General features: G+C 44.8%; 1 protein-coding gene across 1 annotated transcript in view; it reads right to left on the minus strand.

The window, feature by feature from the left end:
• The window catches only part of CCDC6 (coiled-coil domain containing 6), a 112,026-nt gene that overhangs the window by 13,556 nt on the left and 73,297 nt on the right, over window positions 1–25,173 (minus strand). The window contains exons 4-7 of the mRNA XM_082673880.1: window positions 11,891–11,994; window positions 9,802–9,962; window positions 4,793–4,949; window positions 1,649–1,749 (exon numbers count right to left, since the gene is read on the minus strand). Coding sequence (XP_082530006.1) covers window positions 1,649–1,749; window positions 4,793–4,949; window positions 9,802–9,962; window positions 11,891–11,994 — 523 coding nt within the window. The remainder of the gene's footprint in view (window positions 1–1,648; window positions 1,750–4,792; window positions 4,950–9,801; window positions 9,963–11,890; window positions 11,995–25,173) is intronic.

Raw genomic sequence — 25,173 nt, forward strand, 5'->3', positions numbered from 1 at the left:
TGTAGGTTTAAATAAATCAAAGAGAACATGAATTTATATTAGCATGAATCAGCATCACGATCAACTATAAAAGCCTCCCTCCTTCTTGCTTCTTCCTAACTCATGACTTCCTTTTACATCAATAAATCAGAAAGCAAAGACAACCTTTATCACGGTAACGAAATCCAAGTGCTATTTGGGGAAAACTGAGAGGCGGCTAGGGAGAGAAGCTTCTGGAGAGACCTCAAGGCCACTGCAGAGCAGGAGAAACAGATTCAGGAACATCCTCGGGGCAAGAACAGCTGAGGACTGCGCTGTGGATCCACAACACAAAGTCCTTTTGGTTCGCACACAGCCCCTCTTCCCCCCGTCACATGCCAGAGAGCGTGCCGGCCCCAAGCGGACAAAAGCTGCCACACTTCGTGTTGGACTTTTTAAAAATCACCCCTCTTACAAAAACAAAAAGTCACAGCAGCACAGTGCTTGGGCTGGATCCTAAACTCACAAACCCAAGCCCCTCCTGCCTGCCGCTACCCACGGCCACCCGCGAGGCTGCAGCATTCCCCCTCGGTCAACCTGAAGGGCGTCCCTGGTGTCTAATGATTACAAACAGACAAAATGAGACGTCACCCTAACCTGAAGCTGTTTTACTGTCCGAAGCCACAAAACCTTTATTGCTGCCACCTTCTAAGCCGTCACCTCACTGTATTCTGTGCGAAAGTGCTCCGCCACCGCCCTTCCCCCCTCCCCACACACGTTTTTCCCCAACTCTGTTGAAAATCTGTTTACCAGCGCGCACAAGAATGTCAGCCTGGACACTTCAGTCACAAGACACGATCCCTTGGCCGACTACCTTTGCTTTCCTCCCTCCACCCCACTTGCCCACACACACCCCCTCCGGCCCCCTGCTTCCTCTTTCTTCCCTGCTGGATCATTTACTTGCCCTCCTGGCCCGAAAGCCCCATGCTGTGCGGGTACCGAGCCAGAGACCCTGGGGAGAGAGTTTTTCAGGGTCAGATGAACACAAGCACGCCTTTGAGGGAAAGGCTTCTGAGGGGCAAAGCCAGAGGCAGAAGCGCAGCCAGTTCCTTCTTGCACGGCCTGCCTGCTAGGGCCGAGGCCCACTCACCCACCAGTGGAAATAGCAGGATGCAGCTCATGCTCGAAAGAACACAGGCTTTGTGTGAAGCAAGACACGCCCTGCCTGGCCACGGCCACTTCCTGGCCACGTGACCAGTAGCTACAGACCCACCAAATGACTGCTTCCTCAATTTTAACACGACGCCTGCGTTAATTATTCTGAGGATAAAAAGGAGATGAGGTATGTAGACCATAATGAGAGAACCCATAAAAGATATGCTATGGTGCATCTCAGAAATCTGCCCGAGGTTTTTGTCAAACCACCGGCACTTAAAATCATAGTCAAAGATAGTCTTTTTAAAAAGGTTTTATAGAGTTAAGTTACTTTTTTGGTTCCAGAAAACCACCAGTTGACACTGTTTTAAAATTGCAAGCTAAGACTCAGTTGTGATAGCACTGATCATTTCTGGTGTTTTGGGACAACACGTGACCACCCTCTGTTTACAAGCTTTTCAGATGCTAGAAGGGAATGTATTCAGGGATACGTTAAATACAGCAGAAACAGAGGTAGCTGAGAACATGTACTCACCAGGTGATATCGGCCGGCTAGAACTGGGAGAAGGTGTGTAAGGAATCGGGCTGGACACAGTGCGAGGTCTTAATCCTTGTGCAGACATCTCGTTAAAATACCTAAGAGGAGTGAAGGAGATGGTTAGAGCTGCCTGCGTTGCAGTAGTTCCTAAGAAAGCTCCTATGAGAAAATGTTTGGGGTTCACATCTTGAGGTCAAACTCCTGAATGTTTAGAAATCAATGCTGCAGTGAGGAGACATGTATAATGTGGACCCCAGAGCCATGCTGTTCCACTGCTTGGCAAAGCTCTCTCCCCAGGGGCACAGGTGAGGGAATCCGGGGTGTTTTCGCTCAGGATGGAGGCCTGGTGACAGAGCTGCGTCATGCAACAGAGAGGACCAGGCTTTTCTCCATCACACTATAGCTATGTAGACATTCACCACCACTGTCCCAAGAATTAGACAAATCCACATTCTAGTGGCTACCTGTAAACTGTTACTTGAAAGGCAAAACCAAACAAGCCCTCTGAGACGCAGATCATCGAATTGGAGATAATGTGATCCCGTGAAATGGATGTCAATTGTCCACAAGGCAGGGTTTGCTTAACTAACAGTCACGTGTTCAAATGCAGAACGTGGAATATAATAAATGACACATGGGCTGAGCACCTCTGCAGGTCACGCTGTGCCGGGTCTGACTTATTACTGGATTCGGAAGTCACATCAGGCCGCACTTTGTGAACAAGCACAGAGAGCTGAGGAGGAGGAATTTCTGCTTGAGAGACTCCCTAATAAGCGATCCTTCCCAGGCCTTCTGGCCAAAGGAAGGAACGGCCACATGTGCAGGCGTTTCTATCCCAGGAAACATCTCAGCCCTGATATGCAACCAGTTCACGTGAGGAACTTTTAACACAGGTATTCCTATGCTAGTTTATTCAACTCGAAGAAAAACAGATTCCCAAGGTTTTTTTTTTTTTTCTTTGCTGTACGCGGGCCTCTCACTGTTGTGGCCTCTCCCATTGCGGAGCACAGGCTCTGGACGTGCAGGCTCAGTGGCCACGGCTCACGGGCCCAGCTGCTCTGCGGCATGTGGGATCTTCCCGGACCGGGGCACGAACCCGTGTCCCCTGCATCAGCAGGCGGACTCTCAACCACTGCGCCACCAGGGAAGCCCTAGACTCCCAAGTTTGGCATGCACCTCTCAACGAGCTACCTACCACCAATTCTTCCTTCTCTCTTTAGCACGGCCCACCACAGTGCCACCAGGCTGGACCTCTTGTATTCTACAGCCAGGGGGGTGGCTAAGACCGCCTCTTGGTCTTTAAGGAATTAAACACACTTGTAGACGTCTCAAGTGTCTGACTATTTTCTTCCTCCCAGATCTGACATCATCATTCCCAGTAGAGAGAGCAGATGTCTTTATTCAACAGCGGTACTCTACCTGGGACAATCTAACCTAAAAAGGTAAGGCAAACCTTCTGGAGTGAACACCAATCCTGGAAAAAAAAAAAATTTATCTGGAAAGCCTGAAGTAGCTTCAGTGCTGTCACCACAGTCAGAGAAACTGTCCCTCAGAGTATGTCGTAATCAAAATCAAGCACAGGGTACTGTGTGTGTTAATACATGCTCTGCTCCATGTCTTAAGGTGGTTAAAAAAGTAGTTAATAAGTTATCTACTATTGTAGCTTATGTTTTCAATGAAATGGTTTTCAGAGGAGAAGAGTTTCAGAAAGAAGGAGACACCGTCAGAAGCAGATCAGTGAAATTCAGAGTTAAGGTTGATAGTTTTATGATAGAAACTTCTGAGAAAGAATCCTCTTTATTCTTTTCAAATGAGGAAGATTTTTTTTTTAAAAAAACAGATCTAAGTCTGTTTTTTATAAAGTTTTTTAAATTATAAAAGTAGATCGGGAATTCCCTGGTGGTCCAATGGTTAGGACTCTGTGCTCTCACTGCTGAGGGCCTGGGTTCCAGCCCTGGTCGGGGAACTAAGACCTTGTAAGCTGTGCAGTGCAGCCAAAAAAAAAGACCAGATCTTCATTATAGAAAAATTTACATTTTTCATGAAACGATAATACCACAGCAAATACTGTCCACAGCAAATTAATCAAAAGCCCCTCCCTGGTGGCGCAGTGGTTGAGAGTCCGCCTGCCGATGCAGGGGACACAGATTCATGTCCCGGTCCGGGAAGATCCTACATGCCGCAGAGCGTCTGGACCTATGAGCCATGGCTGCTGAGCCTGCACGTCCGGAGACTGCGCTCTGCAACGGGAGAGGCCACAACAGTGAGAGGCCCGCATACCACACAAAAAAAAGCCTTGTTAGCCCTCTGGATCTATTTCAATAAGAGAAACAGAGTGCTGATCTGCTAACACTGCCCACATGCGTTCAAACAACGTGCTCTGGCATCGACAGCCTGTATTAGTCCTCACAGCCGTTGGCAGACCCTGGTCTGAGGCGCTGGCTGCCCAGCACAGGTGGATGTTGCTTATCTTAACGATCACCTCACTCCCAAGCACAGAGGAGGAGGGCAGGTGGGGAAGGAAAGGAAAATCTGGGTGAGCAAGGAGAACTGAGCCGTGTCCTCTAGTTAACCAAAGGATGCCTCTCTTATGCCGGCCCATTTCCCAGAGGGCCAGTGAGGGGACTTGACATTGCGACCTGAGCACTGCGTGAGTTCTGTTTTTGAAAACCAGCTGCAAAAAGGTTGAAGTTACCAAGTGTGGTAAACCAAAGCCTCTGGCTTTCAACAGCTTCCACCCACCCCGCCGTGGACTCTTTCGCCCCCTGGATGTATTTGCTTCCTCAGGCTGTACCGCGCACCGCCTGCTCACCTGTACCTAGGGATTAAGATATGCGCCCATGCTCCAGGATGGGACGATTCAACGACACCTGCAAACGCTGCCTCCCGACACAAAACCCGCCTCCATGTCTGTCCCACTGAGTAATTTGGGAAAGGCCATGTTTTGTGTGTCTTTTTGTGTTTAAGGAGGACGGTCAAACTTCTTCATTTATCCCATTCTCAGCATCCGCACTGAGGCCACAGTGTTCATCATCACAATAAATAAACGTCCCTGCCGTCTGCTGCCTCCTCTTACAGGAGGTGAAGAGGGGCTGGAGCCTGGGCTGCTGCTTTCCCGAGGCTTGTGAGACACGCACGCACCTTTCATCATCCATCTCTAAGCTGGACTCGCTCTCGGAGAGCTGCCGACACAGGGCCTCTCTTCTCTCCATCTCCCTCTGCAGCTTCCTCTGCAGCCTCAGGTTCTCCTCCCTCATGTGGCGTTCCTCCTCCAGATACTGCGCCATCTTCTCAGAATCTGAAAGGCCAGAGTTCTCAATTAAACCACGGTCCGTGCAGTCACAGTACACGCTTCAAAAAGACGGTGGTCCAGCTCCTGTGCCACAGACCGAGAAGTGCTGAAAGACAGCCATTCTCACTCTCCCACACACAGATGAGATCCGGATTTCCAGTTTATCCCAGGTTCCAAGGTTGACCCACGATGTGCGTTTAGAAAAACATACGAAAAGCAGTGCTGTCAGGTTAGGCATCTTCCATCCTGCTTCCCTGCCTTCTAAAGGGCTTTATGTAGAGAAGGAATGCTGGAGCTACGTGTGGCCCGAGCAGCTCCCAGAGCTCCCTCTATACTGCTGGAGCGGAGAGGGAACGGGGTCCAGCTGGGGAAACAGACTCAGCCCACGGGGCTCCCCTCCAGGCACCAGTTCTGCTGTCTGTCAACTCCAGACACAGCAGGGTAGGTCACCTATGGGAGCACACCCACGGGTCACACTTGTTAGCACACCCCCCAGTGCACTGGGAGGTGCGGGGTGGGGGGAAGCGGTTTGCACACGGAGAACCAGTGTACTCAACGTGCTAGGTAACAGTTATAAATCTTTTTATAAAACTAGAAACTGACATAACAAGCAACTTTAGATCAATATTTCAAATCAGTCTAGTTTTCGGCGTTTGTGTTACTGCTTCCTGACTTACGCACAGTCTTTCGGAGTCAGACAGCAGGTAAAGACATACATGCAGCCAGGAGCTCGGCATGGCACCGTGCTTATGACAAATACCCCTTCCTTGGGAGCTGCCCTGTATGCGGAGAGGTCTCTGCTACAGCGCCGGCCAGAGCTAACCAGCCCCAGGGCGAGACACTGGACCCAGGCTAAGCTGGCCAGATCATCCTTCCTGCGAATCTGAAATGTGGAACTGATACCTTCCTGGGGCTCTGGAATCTCGTTCTGCTGAGTTGCCTGGACCCACTGTAACCCCTGCCCTTCTGAGTGACCCTGTGCAGGACTCTGTGGCGCCCTCTAGTGTCCTTCCAGGCAATGGGAAAACATGACCCTCCCCGCTGTCCTGTGTTGTCACTAAGTATCTTGAATACTTATCTTGGTATCTTGAATATCCTTATTTCAGAAATTCAAATGGAAATACCAACATTATTAAACACTATATTCCTGGGCCGTTTTCAATCTAACCAGAAACCCTGCTGTCTAATCCAGATGCAAAAATCACTTTACTGGAAGGCATGCTGGGAAAATATTTACAAAGTACACTTTTAATATAAATGATTTACGTTATTTCATCCCAAATATGTCAGCAGACGGAATTTTTCACTTGCTCTACAGGCATCGCTACACTGACCTCTTGGAGTATCTACTGTTTCTAGACGAGAGGGACAGTTGTCGGAGGAGGTTGCCTTTCTTTTCCATAAATAGGAAAGCTTCGCAGAACTGAGGATTCATGAGGCTTTGAGAATAATTACTTAAGAGGAAACACTGTCTTTCAAAGAAAATGGCAATCCTCTAGCATCTGGGGAAACCAGCAGGGGGATCCTTCAACAATAAGCTACCGACAAGAACATCAGTCACCAGGGGTGATGGCTGAAAAGACCTCCTGGCAGTCTGGCAATTAACCCAGAAGCTGGAGGCAAGGAGAAGGCGCCAGGCCCACAGTCTCTGGGAGTGAGAGACCCAGGCACAGATGGCTGACGCCGTGGCATTCCTTGGGTGCCCTCTGCTGGCTACCGCACACCTGACTTCGAAGGACCATAGATTTACTCTCAGGAGTCTTCCTCTTTCCCCCACAAAGAGCTCCCTAGGACTCAGGGTCCTGAGGTTATGTTGCCCCCATCTTCAGCCATCTCACAGCAGTTAGTCAAAGACAGTGTCAGCTGAGGGTGACTTACGGACAGTCTCCCAAGAGACGAGTCCTACCTGATCCCAAGGTGGGGATCTTTTAAATTCCCTTTCAGGTTTATGGCTAGAAAATACTAGCCGTATTGGATGGGGTGTCCAGACCCCATCCAAACCACTTAAGTCAGAATCCCCGAGGATGAAGCCTCTCCACTGGTCTACCAAAAACTCCCCAGGGGACTCTAATGTCAGTTGAGAGCTACTGGGAGAGCGGTTCAAGTTCAGACACAGCTGGACTTGGGGGAGAGGGACCAAGTGCCCCAGGAGCTTTCAAAGTGGACAAGGTTATCCAGCCTAAGGAGGCAGAGGCAGGTGGATGAGGAAAGCCATTAACTCATACTCTACACCCAACCCAAAGCTACTGTGTGCAGCTAAGTGCCACGGCCTTCCCTGTCCTCACAGAATCCAAACAGCACTTTGCAGAAGCCTCTGCTGACATCCGCAGTCTCTCCAGAGACCAAGCAGTACAGTAGGAAGGAAGTAGAGGAAGTAAGATATTCTTCACAAATTTCTTCTAAAAATGTTGTCTGGGGAACAACAAGGCAAGTCTATACAAGAAAGAAAAATATAAACTGACAGCAGTGGAAAGAGTTCAGAAAGGGGCTCACAAGACCTGTGTCTGTCCAACACAGCAAAACCTCAAAAAATATCCTAACCTAAAGCAACTAATATTTGAGAACTCCTTGATTTGTTTTCACGGAATACACATCCATTCTGGTTCTCAAGCCGGGGTACATATCAGAATCACCTCTACTTAAAAAATACAGAGGACCAGGCTCCACCCCTAGAGTAAAAGCCCAGAACCCTGGATGGGGTTAGACAGGACAGTGGCCTCCCAAAGATGTCTGCATCCTAATCCCTGGAGCCCGTGTCCAGGTTGCCTTCCATGGCAAAAGAGACTTGCAGGTGTGATTAAATTAAGGACCTTGAGATGGGAACTCATCCTGGATTATCTGTCTGGGCCCGAGGCAATCAAGAGTCCTTACACAGGGAAGGCAGGAGGGTCAGAGGGAAAAGATGTGACAAGAAGCAGAGGTGCGAGTGGTACCAATGCAAAGGAGTCATGAGCCAGAGAACGCAGAAGCTGGAACAAGCAAGGACACGGATTCTCCCTTAGAGCCTTTTACAAGGAACCAGCCCTGCTGACACCTTGATTTCAGCCCAGTGAGACCTATTTTGAACCCAGGCCTCCAAAAAACATGATATCATAAATTTGTGTTGTTTGAAATCACTAAGTTTGTGCTCATCTGTTAACAGCGGCAACAGGAAACTGACCACACTGTACTTCTTAAAGGCTCCCAGGAGAACCTTGAGGCACCCATCCCAGATGCACTACTGCACTAGAACTTGAAATCAGCTTCGGAGAAGAAAACATAAAGATAAGAAGCGCTGAAATTTTAAATGCACATTTCATTTGACTCAGCAAATCCACGCTGTGGAATTTACCCTGAAGGTGTTCGTGCACAGGTATCAAACGTTTGTACAGAGATGTTCGCTATGGTTGTAGCATCACCACCCAAAGGGTCTGTTGGTAATGGATGAGTTAAATAAGTTACAGTGTATCCAAACACTCAAATACTATAGAGCCTTTAACAGGGGGAGTGGACTCCCCTGGCAGTCCAGTGGTTAAGACTCCATGCTTCCAAAGCACAGGGCGTGGGTTCAATTTCTGGTCGGGGAACTAGGATCCCACATGCCACATGGTGCGGCCAAAAGATTCAAAAAAAAAAGGGGCAGGGGGAGTAAGGCAGCTCTGTATATATTGGCAGGGAAAAAACTGTAAGACATAGTGAGTGAAAAGAAAAATGCAAAAGGGTATGTTCATTGTGCTACTATTGGTATAAAAGAAATCTATACAGGGCTTCCCTGGTGGCGCAGCGGTTGAGAGTCCGCCTGCCGATGCCGGGGACACGGGTTCGTGCCCTGGTCCTAGAAGATCCCACATGCCCCGGAGCGGCTGGGCCTGTGAGCCACGGCCGCTGAGCCTGCGCGTCTGGAGCCTGTGCTCCACAATGGGAGAGGCCACAAGAGTGAGAGGCCCGCGTACTGCAAAAAAAAAAAAAAAAAAAAAGAAGTCTATACACACACACACACACACCTGAAAAATATATTAAAAATGTGTTAATTGTGAGAACTGTGCGGCTGGGGATCAGGGGTGAAAGGGAGACTTATTTTTCCCCTGCATACCTTTCACTGTATTGTCTATTCAAATAAGTTGAACGGCCTAAAAACCAAAACAGAAGAAACCCAAGTGAATGCAGAGTGATGTAATCAAGTGTCCAGAAATTAGTTCCTTTGATTTCCAAAAATAAAAAGGAGATATTTCAAAAGCATTTATTCCTCAATCACCATGAACAATCGTTAGCTGAGGCCAAATTTCGGTAGTAAAGAAGATAAACACTGTTTTCTGCCTAATGCCCCCAAAGTACACTGAGGTCTCCTGCACTGCTTCTGTTAGCACCATCCGAGGGGTGAACACCAGGGAGAAGGTTAGAAATAGTAACACTGATATAAAATAGATAACTAATGGGAACCTACTGTATAGCACAGGGACCTCTACTCAATATTATGTAACGACCTTATACAGGAAAAGAATCCAAAAAAAAAGAGTGGATATATGTATATGAATAACTGATTCACTTTGCTGTACCACAGAAACTAACACAACACTGTAAATCAACTATACTCCAATAAAAATTTATTAAAAAAAAAAAGAAAGAAATAGTACCTCTGATTCTGGACCATCCTGAAACTATGTGATTTTCTAGAAGTATTCTAAACTATTTGCCCTGCTCTACTGTAATTTTTTTTTAAATAATCTATTCCAGGATGACAGACATAAATATGTACTAGCAATGAAACACAATATGAATTTGATTTATACAAATTCAATAGTAAATATAGGTAAAACTCTATACTTGGTAAGTGGATTAATTCTGTGGACAGACGACCAGTGACACCAAGGCTACGTACGCTGTAACTGGGCAGCTCTCAGTTGCTTCTTCAGCCTCTCCACTTCATTCTTTAAAAACCTGATGTGTCGCATCATGTTTTCTGGAGAGTCGATCTCCATGGAGATGTCTCTAGGCGATGGGGGAGCGGACACCGGCTGGTCTAATTTCTCCTGCAGGATTCTTCATTGAAAAGAAAATTCCAACAATGAAAAACAGTTTGCCTTTAAAACACAAAACGTTGATTTGATGCTCACCATTGTCTATTTAAAAAATACATGAATAAGTTCTCAGCAATCAGAAAAATAAATAAAGACAGAAACAACAAATTCTAGCCGGGAGGTTCATTAACAGCATGCCCATGTTAATCGCCAAAACTCAATGAATTGTTTGACTCCTGTGCCCATTTTCCATCAACTTCTGGTCGCCCCTACCTGACAGTCAAGTCAGAGGGCAGAGCTGAAGGAGCCACCTTCCTTTTTCTCCTTTCAAACGGCCACTGGTAATTAAGCCTTAATGAAAAAAAAGTCTGTAACACTGGCTTCTGATTATCATGCCGGAATACACTGGGCAATCAGAATGATCCGCTGACTAAATGGTCCACAGGCTTGGGTTGCAGGGAACGGCCACACTGGAGGAACTTCCTCTCAAGGCTTTCAGTTGAAACTTACAGACTATGACTCTCCTTGGAGAGTGACATCATGTCAAGAGACTGACTTCTCAACTCCCCTCCTGAAAAACCAGTCCTGAAGGTATGGCAAACTGGACCGAAGGCCCTTTGCTTCAGGCCACAGCAAAGGTAACAAGAGTTAAAAAAAACAAAAACAAAATGTACTGGGTTAATAACTGGTGGTTGCCACCTTCTCTACCAATTATCATTATTTTGAAGCACATAAAACATGAATATTCTACAAAGTGACAATTTCATACTGTTCGATGCAATAATTTGGTACTTATATATATAAAACCTCCCACTGCTTTTTAAAAAGGAAGACAGACTGGCAACAGACCTCTCTGCCCCTTTTTATACGCTGCTGGGAAGTTTCTGGTTTCGTTTGGTTTTCACCTTTTTACCGTTGAGTTTACCCAAGTGCAAACTGTGAATTACCTTCAGGCCTTGTTGAGAAACCTAGTAGGTTAAATATTGTAATGGTCCCCCCATCTATTATATGAAATCATTTTTCAAGCTTCAATTTATTAGCACTACTGTAATAAGGCAAAACACAGCTGATTCAACTACTGCTTGCATAATTCCGTATAGATACACCTCAGATTGTCAGTTTTCTTAAGCCTGTGGTATGGCTCTATGTTGCAAATCTTGAGATGAACTCAATTTACGGATGTTTATCCAAACCAAGTACTTATGGCAAATGTCTCTGGCTAGCAAACAGAAGATCGTGGTGAAGGAGATGAATGAATATTTTCAAGGAGCTCCCTTTCTACACCCAGACACACATCCCACCCACAGAACCTCCTGCCATTATTCAAGGTCCACTCCACCCACCCCAAAGCACACAGTACTTAAATCTAAGGGCCCAACCGGATCTTGCACACAGGGGTTCAAGAAATATGTGCTGCTGAGTATTCCATATCCATGTATATACGTTTAACACCAAGAACCCTAACCTTAATTAAATATGTACCAGTATTTCTTTATAGCAAGTCTCAAAACACACAGATGATCGTTTTTCTATCAAAATCCCAGCCTTCCTCATGAAGTACCTTCTAGAAATGTGTGATAATTCACAGTACCCAGCACATATCCGAAGCACTTGAGAAAATGAGTGGGGAAGCCAGTTCAATTAGGTAAAAAGCTGGAACTGCAACCATCCTCTAGAACAACAGAGGCGAACAATAGTATTAAATTAAATGGTATTAAATCCTGTGAACAATTTCACAGGATTTAATACCAAACGAAAAGAAATTTTACCGGGTCAGTGAGGGAGAAGTATAAAGAAGTGACCAACAGGAGGACAGGCTATCAACATTTTTTCCACTTGATCAAGGAATTAAAATGTCCCACTGTCATTCCTCGGTCACACCCAGCAAGCTACCCCACTCCTCCAACACACACATACGTACAGAACACCGAACAGCAAGACTAAACGAACCGCTTTTCAGCTTCAAGTTTATCCATCCTTTTCCAGAGACGATTCACTAGTGCTTCCTGTTCTTGTTCCAAAGTATTTTCAAGGTCAATCTTCTCTCGTCTCAGCTGAAGGAAGGAAAACAGTTTTGCTGAGAATTGTAGACCACTTAAACTTCGTTAATTAGATTCTTTTTGATTGGACCATTAGGACCCCTTTTCATGGAGAAAACTGCAAAGGAATGGCCAATTTTCTGGCACAGATACATTAAGCGCGTCTAGTTCTTAAACTTTAATTGAGAACATCGAGACAGGTTCATTCTCTGATGTTAAAGCTTAATTGCTATCTGGTACGTGAATCACAGTGGTTGCCTCAGCATTTATGCAAGGCACATGGAAAGTCTTCCTTAAAGAGGGTTTGAGGAGTTCTGCTTACTAGTTGTCCCAGGACTTAACTGGGTTTGTCCCCCCAGTCCTGCATGTAGTTCAACATTAAACCAGAAAGGTTATAGTACTATTTATATAAATAACTCAAACACCTGAAGACAATTCTACGTAGTGGTTAATTGGTACACATAAATATGTCCTAAGATATAAAAAGCATATGCAAAAAGGATAAACGCTGAATTCACAATACAGGTTACCTACGGTGAGGTAGGGAAGAAGGAAAATTTGATTTGGGGGGGTGGGGTGGGCAGTTGCAGAGGGAACCCCGAACTGCATTCTACTTCATAAAAAGAAGCAATATGCGGAAGCAATTAATTTAATCCACTAATGTAAAGCAATATGCAAATATAGAGAACAACGTCAGACACCGGTTAATAGGGATGATATAACACGGAACTAAGGAGTCAGAAATGTCTGCCCTCAGGGGCCTTACCTTGTAGTGGGGGCCAAGACAGTAAACGAAACAAATTATAGACTCTGGTAGAGGGTGAGAGAGAGAGGAAGAGAAAGAGCGCTAGTGAGGGGGGTAGGAAGTGCCACGATGAACAGACTTCACAGAGCCGGGGAGAGGGAATGTGTGATATCATTCTTTGTATTTGTCTATATGCTTGAGATGTTAAGTAACTTTAACAGGAATCTTTTTTAAAAGGAGGAAAAGGTTGTGTTACTGCCCCATGCTGTCTCTTCAACCAATAGCAAGTTACCTTTTCAATCACAGGCTCAACGAATTATTTTTGTTTGCACAGCTGTAAAGACGTCGAAGTAGCAGAGTTCGTATCTTTTTAGCAGGTTATTTCTCTTTGATCAAAGATCCCTATACATACAGTAAAGAGAGACCAATTCCCTGGACAAAAGGTAGTCTTTTTTTTTTTTGCGTTATGTGGGCCTCCCACTGTCGTGGCCTCTCTCGTTGCGGAGCACAGGCTCCGGACGTGCTGGCTTAGCGGCCATGGCTTATGGGCCTAGCCGCTTCGCGGCATGTGGGATCTTCCCGGACCGGGGCACGAACCCGTGTCCCCTGCATCGGCAGGCGGACTCTCAACCACTGCGCCACCAGGGAAGCCCAAAAGGTAGTCTTTTAAAGCAACCAAAGCAGACAGACCTTACTGCACAAGTGAAGGAGCCAAGATCACACAGAGTCAACTGGAAACACAGCCTCGGTACACTTTCTTCGCATAGGAAAAGGCAGAGGAGTCAAACCGAGTCGGAAGCATTCTGTGCTGAAGCTTGGAGCCGCCTAGTGCACAAATGCTCTTCAAGATATTAAACGGTTCCTACCCGCAGCGAGGAGGAGAAACCCAGGAACACCTCGCAGACCTCCTAAGAACCTTGGCGATCCTCTGACCACATTTTGGGCCAAGCTTTGAAGTACAATTCACAGCCATTTATTTAAAGAAACAAAATGCCATGGCATTTACCCTTTAAGGACTCTATTCCCAGGTTTAACTAAAACATGATAGGGGGTACTTGGTAGGTGAGAAAAAAATTCAAGCAAGGCATCATTTCGTAGTAGAGATGCCTGGTAGAAACTTATGCCCAACGACTTTTAATTTTAGAGTCATCATGCACCATGCTACTCAGTAACCCTGAAAAGCCAAGTCAAGACAAAGCTCTCTTTGCCCACGTATAACTGACTTGGCGTGTGGCTTTGAGTAGGTACTCACCTGCCCTCATCTACGCTGGCCTTGATGACGGCCAAGGTCCCTTCTGGGGCCACCCACTCTATCATTCTCTGTCCATCTCAAGAGGGCAGCTGTCTTCAGTCTGAACTAGCTCCGTAAGAGATTTTTAGAGCCAGAAGCAGCAAGAGAAATCATCTAAATCCACCCTTTCATTTAAGAGCTGAGGACACCACTGGCCTGGGAGATGGTGTGACTCAGGAAAAGCGATGGATGCTGCCAGGAGAGGAATGGGTATCAGTCACCATGGTGACCAAAAGAGCTGGGTCCCACCCAACCAGCGAGTTCAGAGCACCTCGAGGGGCAAGTAGGATTTGGGGTAAATTACCCAATAATACTTGGGAGTAGCCGAGTAGGGGTAGCTTAGTGAGTCCGAGAGTATGCAGGAGCAAATAAGAGAGCAGGAAAAACAGGAGTTGAAAACAAACACGAATCTCAGCTTCTTTTTGGTACCTGTTGGTAGAGCTACCAGCTATCAATTTGCTGCCCACTTCAGTGAACCAAGGCCTCCTGGGGGTGCAACTTGGGTTTGCTGTACCAGTTTGCTCTACTAATTTGTTTCCATGAAGCAGGCAACACAGGAAGCCCAGCGCAGCAGCTTGGATTTGGGTGTTTCATTACACAGGCTGGCAGTGCTATGGGAGTCCATATTCTCTCTGGCCTTAGAAAGAACAGGGCTTCCAGTCTTGTTTTTTCAGCTAAAGAAAATCTTAACTTTTCAGCATTGCTGAAGACCAGAGAAGTTAGAGGAAACGGTACTAATTATGATCATGATTAATTCCCCCTGAAGTTCTTTATCAGAGCTGCCCTTCCATCTCCCGTCCATCTAATCCCACAGCCTAAAAAGAGTCCACACCAGTACTATCAATTCGGACAGAAGTAGATTTTCAGTGCTTGCATTGCCCTGAGATCAAACAACCCTCAAATCTGACGGTATACGTTAAATTTACAGCGTGCAAAGTCAGAAATTCTTGCTGGAATGGAAACAGCAGCCCAGCGCTGCATTCCTTGCCTGTGCAGATGATCTTTTCTGTGCTGGTCTCCATCTGTAATACTCTCCCCCATCTCCTTCCTCATAATAGCTAACGGCCTTTTAAACTCAGTGTTCGCGCAACAGGCACCTACTCTCTTCCACTGCCAGACATTAAATTCTCAGGCTAACCCAAGCCCCTTCCGACTGCATAGTCTGTGAGCACGCGGCAGCAACGGATATAGTCGATTCGTAGATGATTTATTTGAAAGGCTGCTTTGTAATTAAGTCAGGTCAGCGGCCTCCCAGCCAAACTCTTTACTCCTCTTCAGTAGCCCTTCCTCCCACTGAAAGTTAATTAACGTGGCCCCAAGAGTTGTTATTATATTCCCCAAATAAATACACAACTTCTTTAATGGATAAACTTAAGAGTGTAAAAAGAGAGCTGGCTGTCTGAATTCACAGCCCACCCTAGCTGTGTCTTTGCAGTGGGCAGACACTCACCACTAAAAAGGCAGAAAAAGGGGGCAGCCAAGAGACGGCTCCCAACACCATCGCACTTCTCTCTCAGCGCAGCATTTTCCCATTTAAAGAGAGCCGCGATGCTGGGCTGGGGGGAGAGGGTGGAAGGGAGTACTTGGCCAAAAAAAAGCCCGATGAGAACTTTACCATGACCTCTGCGCTCAACGATAGAATTCTGAAAGGTTTTAGTGCACCTTTTCAAGCTACTTGGTTTTAGCCTAACTGCCATATTATCATCATTTCTATGGGAAAATATATGAACCCCAAACGTCTGACTGAAAAAACGAATTCTGGAAGGCAGCCCATGACAACTAATCCACGTAAGGGCTACCATATACACGGAACAGAGACACAAAGTTTGTTACAACGTACGGCAAAAAGTACTTAGAATGATGGTGATACAAGAGGTGTATACCAGATGTAAGAAATAGCAGAGTACTCTAAGACCTACGTTGACCAAACTCTTTATTAGTTGGCTAATTGTTTTTTGTTTTTTTAAAGAGATGGCGGTTAATCCTAAGAAAACAAATGGGTGTGGGAATTAACACAATCCCCCCAAACTTTCCAAGTTAGGTAGCATCTGAGAGCCATTAACAGTTCAGCCCGATTTCCCATCAATTTATTACATAATACCATAGATGTTCAAAGTGGGGACCTTGGAGGTATATCAGAGTCACCTGGGAAAATAAAACATACAATATTCAAAACATGACTAAATCAAAGTCAGAAAAATGAATGCAGTTTCTGTAATGGACTGAATGTTTGTGTCCAAAATTCACATGGTGAAGCCTAAATCCCCAGGGTGACGGTATTTGGAGGTGAGGCCTTTGGGAGGTGACTGGGTTTAGCTGAGGTCAGGAGGGTGGGACTCCCATGACGGGATTAGTGTCCTTTCTAGTCACGAGCGACCCTGCAGCTTGCTGCTCTCTGCTCTCTACCAACTGAGGACACACACAGTCAGCAGTCGGCAGAACTCCATCAAGCTAGCATCCTGATTCTCGACCTCCAGCCTCCAGAACTGTGAGAAATAAATTTCTGTTGTTTATAAGCCAGTCTGTGTTGTTAAATCAGCCCAAATGGGCTAAGACAGTTTTGTTTATACTGCAAGAGTAGAGACAGTAAAAGATATTACCTCATTCCATCCTACTTTGCCAATACATCTAAGTTAATCATAGTTTTACTTATATATAGGAAAGAAGTGACTAATAGGATTCATGAAGGGGCTATTAAAACATACCACATGCAAATGATGCGAAAAGCACTGAAATCATGCACAATGGTCCTTGCTCGGTGGTAAAGGTCCCTCACAAATTAAAGCAACAGAGACAAGTAAAGTAAAACTTAAACACTGCCTCTGCTGGTGTAGCAATCAGCGGAATTTTACTTAGCCCTGGCAGGTTTCCTAGGCTGGAAGACATCTGACCTTTGCCTTCTGGAAAACATATATATATCTTTAAGAAATCAAGCAGCCAATTTGTGTTATAGATGAGACAGGTGTTCACAGACTACAGAGCTCCCAAGGTACCTATTTGATCAATCAAGTGCATATGGTTTCAGAATTAAAAACAAGTTCTAGTTCATCGCCACTGGCTTGTGTAATGTTGAGCCCAGAAAGAGCTAATGGAAGTTCATCAGTAAGGAGCAAGAGAAAAGGAGAGAAAGGATGATCACTTTCAAGTCTAGGTGGTCAAAAATTACAGTTCAAAAGAAATATATATATGTGCATCAGAAATATACTGACACGGGGACTTCCCTGGTGGCACAGCAGATAAGATTCTGAGCTCCCAGTGCAGGGGCCCGGGTTCAAGCCCTGGTCAGGGAACTAGATCCCACATGCATGCCGCAACTAAGAGTTCGCATGCCACAACTAAGGAGCCAGCCTGCTGCAACTAAGAAGCCTGTGGGCCACAACTAAGGAGCCTGCCTGCCGCAACTAAGACCCAGTGCAACCAAATAAATAATTTTTTTTTTTTTTTTTGCGGTACGCAGGCCTCTCACTGTTGTGGCCTCTCCCATCGTGGAGCACAGGCTCCGGACGTGCAGGCTCAGCGGCCATGGCTCACGGGCCCAGCCGCTCCGCGGCCATGTGGGATCTTCCCGGACCGGGGCATGAACCCGTGTCCCCTGAATCGGCAGGTGGACTCTCAACCACTGTGCCACCAGGGAAGTCCATAAATATTTTTTAAAAAGAAAAAGAAATATATACTGAGAGAAGGAATTTCCTGGTGGCCCAGTGGTTAGGACTCTGCACTTTCACTGCTGAGGGCCCAGGTTCCATCCCTGCTCTGGGAACTAAGATCCCACAAGCCACGCGGCACGGCCAAAAAATGAAAAAAAAAAAAAAAATACTGATAGAGAACAGAAAAAGATGCAAAAAAAAAAAAAATCATGAAGAACTATATAGCAAGATAAATAGGGTCGGCCCTTGGGTGAAAGTAATGTTGGTGGTAATTTATCTTCCTACCTTTTCCAGCTCCCACCCTATTTTTTATTTTTTTTTTATTTTTTTTTGTGGTACGTGGGCCTCTCACTGTTGTGGCCTCTCCCGTTGCAGGGCACAGGCTCTGGATGCGCAGGCTCAGCGGCCATGGCTCACGGGCCCAGCCGCTCCGCGGCATGTGGGATCCTCCCGGACCGGGGCACGAACCCGTGTCCCCCGCATCGGCAGGCGGACTCTCAACCACTGTGCCACAGGGAAGCCCTCCCATCCAATTTTTTAATGAACATTTACTATTTTTATAACAAAAAAAATTAAAGACATCTAATCTTAAAAATTAACTATTTCCTAATAGTACATCCATTAATTTAGGATATTAATTCACATATCTAAAATACAGAGTGAACCAATAAACTCTCAGAGGAGAAATGATAGTGAAGGCTTAGCTATCTGGAAGACAGAATTTTCCAGACTGCCAAGAGTTAACTTTCTTTACCATAGCTTATAACTTTTTTCTTCTCAAACACTGTGTTCCCATAAAAATTAGATTTGTTCTTTGAAATGGACAGAACTTCAGGATAATATTAAAACCCCGTTAATATATAATATGTGAAAATAACACTTTCATAGTTTACCAGCTCAGTAAATTTTGCTTTTGTTCAATGACACTGAAAATGAAGGTCTTTTATGCAATAGATACATATATAATTAGTCAGATTTATATGGTTTCTGAGCTCAAGTTTTTATCACTTTGACATCAGCACAGTATTATACAAATGTGCATAATGGGTTCATAATTCCAGGGGTCTCTTTTACCAAATAATTACCATTGGTGGAAAGCAGGTTTCAAAGTCTGGGGTGTAAACTCTTTTGCTACATCAAGAGCACAGTGGAGAAATCCTGGGGAAAGAACACATACCATAGTGCATGTTGCAAACACACTATCACATCAAGAAAAAATATCAATAGCAGTCGTTTGGGGAGGATTGTAGTCTAGGTAATTTTTTTCATTTTTGTACTTCTGTGTTTACATTTACCACATTTTCTTGAAAGAGCAATGGATTACTTTTACAATGCAAATGCTTGATTAAAAAAGTTTTCAAGGGCTTCCCTGGTGGCGCAGTGGTTGAGAGTCCGCCTGCCGATGCAGGGGACACGGGTTCGTGCCCTGATCCAGGAAGATCACACATGCCGCGGAGCGGCTGGGCCCGTGAGCCATGGCCGCTGGGCCTGCGCGTCCGGAGCCTGTGCTCCGCAATGGGAGAGGCCACAACAGTGAGAGGCCCGCGTACCACAAAAAAAAAAAAAAAAAAAAAAGACTAGCTTATGTCCTCAAAGACACCGCACATGCAGACTGCCAAAATCCCTACTGTTCCCCTTCCCAGTAACAAAGAAGAGGGATTCCACTTCGCGTCTTCTGCAGGAACTCTCTTCTGTGTTCTCGGCATCTCTACTCCATGCAACCTGTATCTACATTTTACTGCATTATCTTCTCTCCCATTTCTGTCTCCTCTCACATCCCTGCTTCCCTGCAACAAGGCTCGATTTAGATTTATCCAGCCCATGTGTGTTAAGTAACAAACAATTAAACCAAATGCCAAGGAGCTTCAGGTCCTTCTCAGTTGGTTACGCGGGAGCGGGGAGTCCTGCTGCAGTAGTAATGCTGTTCCCCTAAGCACAGCTCGGCACAGGGCATCCCTCGTCACTGTCCACAGGTCCACTGGCCTCCCTGGACCAGGCTCCACGAGACCAGGGACCCGACGTCATCTTTCTTAGCAGAGTTTGTGGCAGACAACAGGCATGTTAATAAAGGTGTGTTGAATTAACGCAGAATGTGTGCCACACAAGTGCAGCATGGACCAAAAAGACAGTCACACAGATCCATGGATTAAAGAGATGGATAACCAGATCAAGGAAGGTGGTGAGACGTTTGAGGCTCAAATAATATGTATGCTCATTTTCCTGGAAAATGGGGAGGGCAAAGTACCACAGAAATTAGATGAACACTTTGATTATTAATGGCAGCACACACAATTTTTGGAGCGCTTACTATATGTGAGTCACCAGGGATACAGGGGTGAGGTTAACATCGTACCTTCCCTCCCTTACCTTATGAGGAGCTCACAGAAACGAAATGATTTAATTGTTAATTGCTGTTTGTGTACCAAGTGGTACAGGAAAAGGACAGAACGTCATGGAAACACTTTGGAGCACAGACCCCAAAGTGACTAGAGGAGCAAACTGGGTAACAGTTAAGTAGGGATGGGGCAGGGGAGGGAGAAAATGGGCCAGGCAGAGGACACAGATCCATGGAAACCTGGGGGCAGGAAAGCACTGGGCACATCAGAGCATGATTTTTAAACTGCAGGTTGTGACCCACTATTGGATTAGGAAATTAGTTCAAGTCACTTGTCACCTACATTTTGCTAAAAACGGAATAGGATTGAACAGAAAATCAGTGCAAAGCACATAAGCAAGTGTTTCACAGAACTTGTCCCAGTCATAAATACAGTTACAAAAACATCAGTGTACTGGGTCACCATGTAAACTTATTTACTGCTGTGCAATCCACATGGGGACAATTCTGTGCAGGGGAACAAAACTTGCCACCCCAAAATAGGTCTGTTTGGCACAAGGATTAATTTAGGCTGATTGTGACATAGAGAACAGACTGGGGGGTTGCCAAGGTGGGGGAGGGGTGGAGAGGGATGGGCTGGGAGTCTGGGATGAGCAGATGCAAACTGGTATATACAGAACAGATAAACAACCAGGTCCTGCATAGCACAGGGAACTGTATTCAATATCCTGTGACAAACTATAATGGAAAAGAACATGAAAAAGAGTGTATATATATGTATAACTGAGTCACTTTGCTGCACAGAAGTAATTAATACAACATTGTAAATCAAGTATACTTCGATTTTTAAATAAATAAACAAATAAATGATTTAGGCTGATTCTTTTTAAGGCCCCAAAGAATCGGGAGGAAACTTTGACCTTCCCCCTAACTGCCTAAAAGAATGTAGGTAGAGGACCTGTTCCAGAAAGGGAGCTATCACCATGATAACGGTAGCATGACCTAGGTATGTAGAGTGGGAGGAATCCAGCAAAGCCTGTTTGTTGAAATTCCTCTCTGTGTCCCACTGTCTCTGCCTAGCAAACATTTGTTTGCCCAATGTTTGCTTTTCCCTCTGCCTGTCAACTGCCTTCCTCTCCTGCTCTGAAGTTCCAAACCTCTGCCCACAACATCCTCTTTTGTCTTTAGTGCTGAAGACAGTGTTAAAGTGAGGGCTTCGACAATTTTGACGAATTTTCTCTCCCACGTATACATGTCATTAAACTTCTGTTGATTTTCTCTGCCAGAAAAACCTAGAAGGGAAGAGGATAATTTCTCCTTCCCCGACAAGACAAATGAAAGAACTTCAATAGGGATGGAGCGTGAGGAGAGGCAGAATGGAAGATTTATCCCCCCAACAAACCTACAAGTTAGAGAGTACGTCTGTTCACAGAAGAGATCAAATCGCTGGCCTGACGTCACACAGCTTATTCAGGTGAAAGGGAGATATGAACCCAAGAGTGTCCCGAAACTACAGGGGCTGAGATACTGTCATTACACGTAGATGCTAATAAATAAAATGACCATTCCAATCCTAAAGCCAACCTTTAGAAATGGGTGTCTGTGCTTTGGGACGAAAGGGCATCTCCGATAAGAAAATACACCCCAAATTCTAGAAATAACTGAGAAGACTTTACTGGGCCAACCACAGGAGAAAAGAGTAAGAGGTCTAGTACATGACAGGCATCCCTGTTCGTCATTAAGTGTTAGCTGAATTACATGACTAATTCTCCAACCAATTTATTCCAGATTTTTCTACTGTACTAGCTAATAATAGTTAAGTGTCAAATCCACCTGTTTATGGCTGTTTTCTTCTTTCCTATAACTTTCTGTGCAAAGTGCACAGAAGGTTCTCACATCTGCTGAGCTGAACTTCACTTAATAAATAAGCTAATTTGTGCCCTTTCATGCTAGTTATCCTCAGGAGAAGGAAAATCCTTCCTAGTTGACAGAACACATTTTGATGAAGAGTTCTTGACACTTAGAGAATATTTTAAGTTCGAAATGTTCTTATCACCTAAATGTAACAGTGACCACATGTCGGAATAGGCAGTGCCCACCAGTGTGTGTTAGAAAGAGCCCTTAAGAGTACTAAAGTCATACTGACTAAAGTAATCCAGTTTATTAGACTAATTATTAGTGCTGCAAAGACCACCTAACGTTACAGTTTTCTGAACATGCTTTTTTACATCTGCTTATAAAGTATCTTTTGGAGTTAAACATTCAGAATGCTAAGTTGTGTGACTTGAAGAAAGCCTCTTGATCTCCCTCTGGGTTTCCTTCTCTGAAAAAGTGTGAGCAGGTATGAGCAGGCTGGGCCACCTACAGGCCAAGCTGGTCCATTTTCCTCCCAAGCCTGCTTCCTAGGCAGCAAGTTCTGGAGGAAGAGGAAACGGGTGCAGGTAGCTGTGGTTCCAAAGCCTGGGCAGATCTGATGCCCCTGCCCCTGGATTTCCTCGTGATTTCCCCACTTTCTCACATCCCCATGAGGGGCTGGGGACAAAGTAACGACAGAGTAGTCTTCTCCCGCAATGTGGCCTTCCAGCTCTACAATTCTATGAATTCTCATCCTGCAAAACACCGACAGAACCACTGATAGCCCAGAGCCCTTGATGATCAAGCTGGTAACATTCCCTTCTTAAAGAATGAAAAGATCTCAGATTCTAAGAGAAGAACAAATGCTATCTGACTAATTCCAGCGTCCATGCCGAAGGCCTGACTTTTGGTGAGATTAACTTAAAATTAGGCCTCCAGCACGTGAGTTAATTGGAGCCCACCTTGCAAGGAGTCTAAGACTTAGTCCCAAACCCAGATAAGTTCTGCTTTACAGAGAATAGGCAGGTGCCTTCTTTTTCTTTCTTTCTTTTCTTTTTTAATTCATTCATTCATTCATTTATTTTTGGCTGCGTTGGGTCTTCGTTGCTGTGTGCGGGTTTTCTCTAGTTGCAGTGAGCAGGGGCTACTCTTCGTAGCAGTGTGCGGGCTTCTCATTGCGATGGCTTCTCTTGTCGCGGAGCACGGGCTCTAGGCACGCAGGCTTCAGTAGTTTTGGCACACGGGCTCAGCAGTTGCGGCTCATGGGCTTAGTTGCTCCGTGGCACGTGGGATCTTCCCAGACCAGGGCTCGAACCCGTGTCCCCTGCATTGGCAGGTGGATTCTTAACCACTGCGCCACCAGGGAAGTCCCCAGGTGCCCTCTTAAAAACCGTTACAACCTAAGCTACACCTTCAAAACAAACATGTATGGCCAACACGAATCCCTGGCAGAGGCCTTCCAATACCCCTTCTGCAGGTTCAACCCATTAGGTTCAAAATATAGATGATTTTTTTTTTTAGTTTCTTTTTATTTTGAATTAAAGTATAGTTAATTAAAGATGTGTTTGTTTCAAGTGTACAGCAAAGTGATTCTGTTACACACACATATATATATATATATGCTTATTTAAAAATTAACAGCAGCAGCTACCTTATGTTGAGTGCTTATGTAGCAGGCATTATACAAATCACCTTACACTCTCATTCACTGTACCTGACACAGGTTTGCTATTATTGCCATTTTACAGATAAGGAAACTGAGGCTCAGAAACGGACTGGTTGAGACAACTAGATGCAAAAGAATGAATTTGGATCCTATTTTACACCACATATAAAAATTAACTCAAAAGGAATCAAAGACCTAAATGTAAGCACCCAAAAAAGACAACGGGGTAAATCTTCGTGACTTTGCATTCTAAGATATGATACCAAAACACAGCAACCAAAGAAAAAGATTAATAATTGGACTTCACCAGAATTAAAAAAGCTCTATGCTTCAAAGGACACGCTCAAGAAAGTGCAAAGAACACCCACAGAAAATGAGAAAATATTTGCAATGATGTATCTCGTAAGGGACTTGTATCTTATAAAATACATATATGTATAAGAATATATAAGGAACTCTTATAATTCCATAATAAAAAGACCTTGAATAGACATTTCTCCAAAGAAGATATACCAAGAAGCACCTGAAAATATACTCGACATCATTAGCCTCAGGGAAATACAAAACCACAATGTGATGCCGCTTCCCAGCCACCAGGATGGCTGCAATAACACGGTGCAGCCACTTTGAAAACTGTCTGGCATTTCCTCCAAAAGATAAACAGAGAGTTGGCATGTGACCCTGCAATTCCATTCTAATTTCCAAGAAAAATTCAAACACATGTCCACGCAAAAAATCGTACATGAATGTTCACAGCAGCATTACTCATAATAACCAAAAGGCTGAAACAACCTAAATGTCCAGCAAAGGATGAATGGATAAACAAAATGTGGTACATCCATATAATGGATTATTACTTAGCCAGGAAAAGGAATGAAGTACTGATATATGCTACACCGTGGATAAAAATATCACGCTAAGTGAAAGAAGGCAGTCACACAAGACCACACACTATATGATTCCGTTTATAGGATGTGTCCAGAATAAGCAAATACACAGAGACAGAAAGTAGAGTAGTGGTTGCTTAACGGGATTAGGGGATTGAGTGACAAGGTTTATTTTGAGGTGATGAAAATGTTCTAAAATTGATTTTGGTTATGGTTACACAACACTAAATATACTAAAAACCATTGCATTGTACGCTTTAAATGGATGATTTGGAATGGTATGTGAATTATAACTCAATAAAGCTGCTACCAAAAAAATAAATAATTAAGATATTCAGCAGAGGAAAAAGGTTCACATCTGGTTCCATTCAAGTCCAATACCCAGACCCTGAACCTACCCTACACCGCCTTTCAAAGTACAAATGACAGCTCTTCAGGCACCTGTCTAAATCCACACTTTATTTAAACTCTTCCAACAAAGCAGCGGCGAGGCACGGGACACATAGGATAATTGTCTTCAAATAGCTTTTAGTTTTAAAAATATGTTTATTGTCAGATAGGAGAGCAAAGGCATGTACTACACACATATATCGTTATAATGCATAGTACAGCACATGCCTTGGCTCTTCTGATAATAATTTCAGTATAGGATATATTATATTATATAGACTACGATGTATCGTAAATATTATAATACAGATGATAATCCCAAGAGATGGCCACAAGAGAGGATCAGATCACATCCATGGAAACATGGAAGACATTTATT

The sequence above is a fragment of the Grampus griseus genome (assembly GCF_964374135.1).
Source record: "Grampus griseus genome assembly, chromosome: 16".
NCBI lineage: Eukaryota > Metazoa > Chordata > Mammalia > Artiodactyla > Delphinidae > Grampus > Grampus griseus.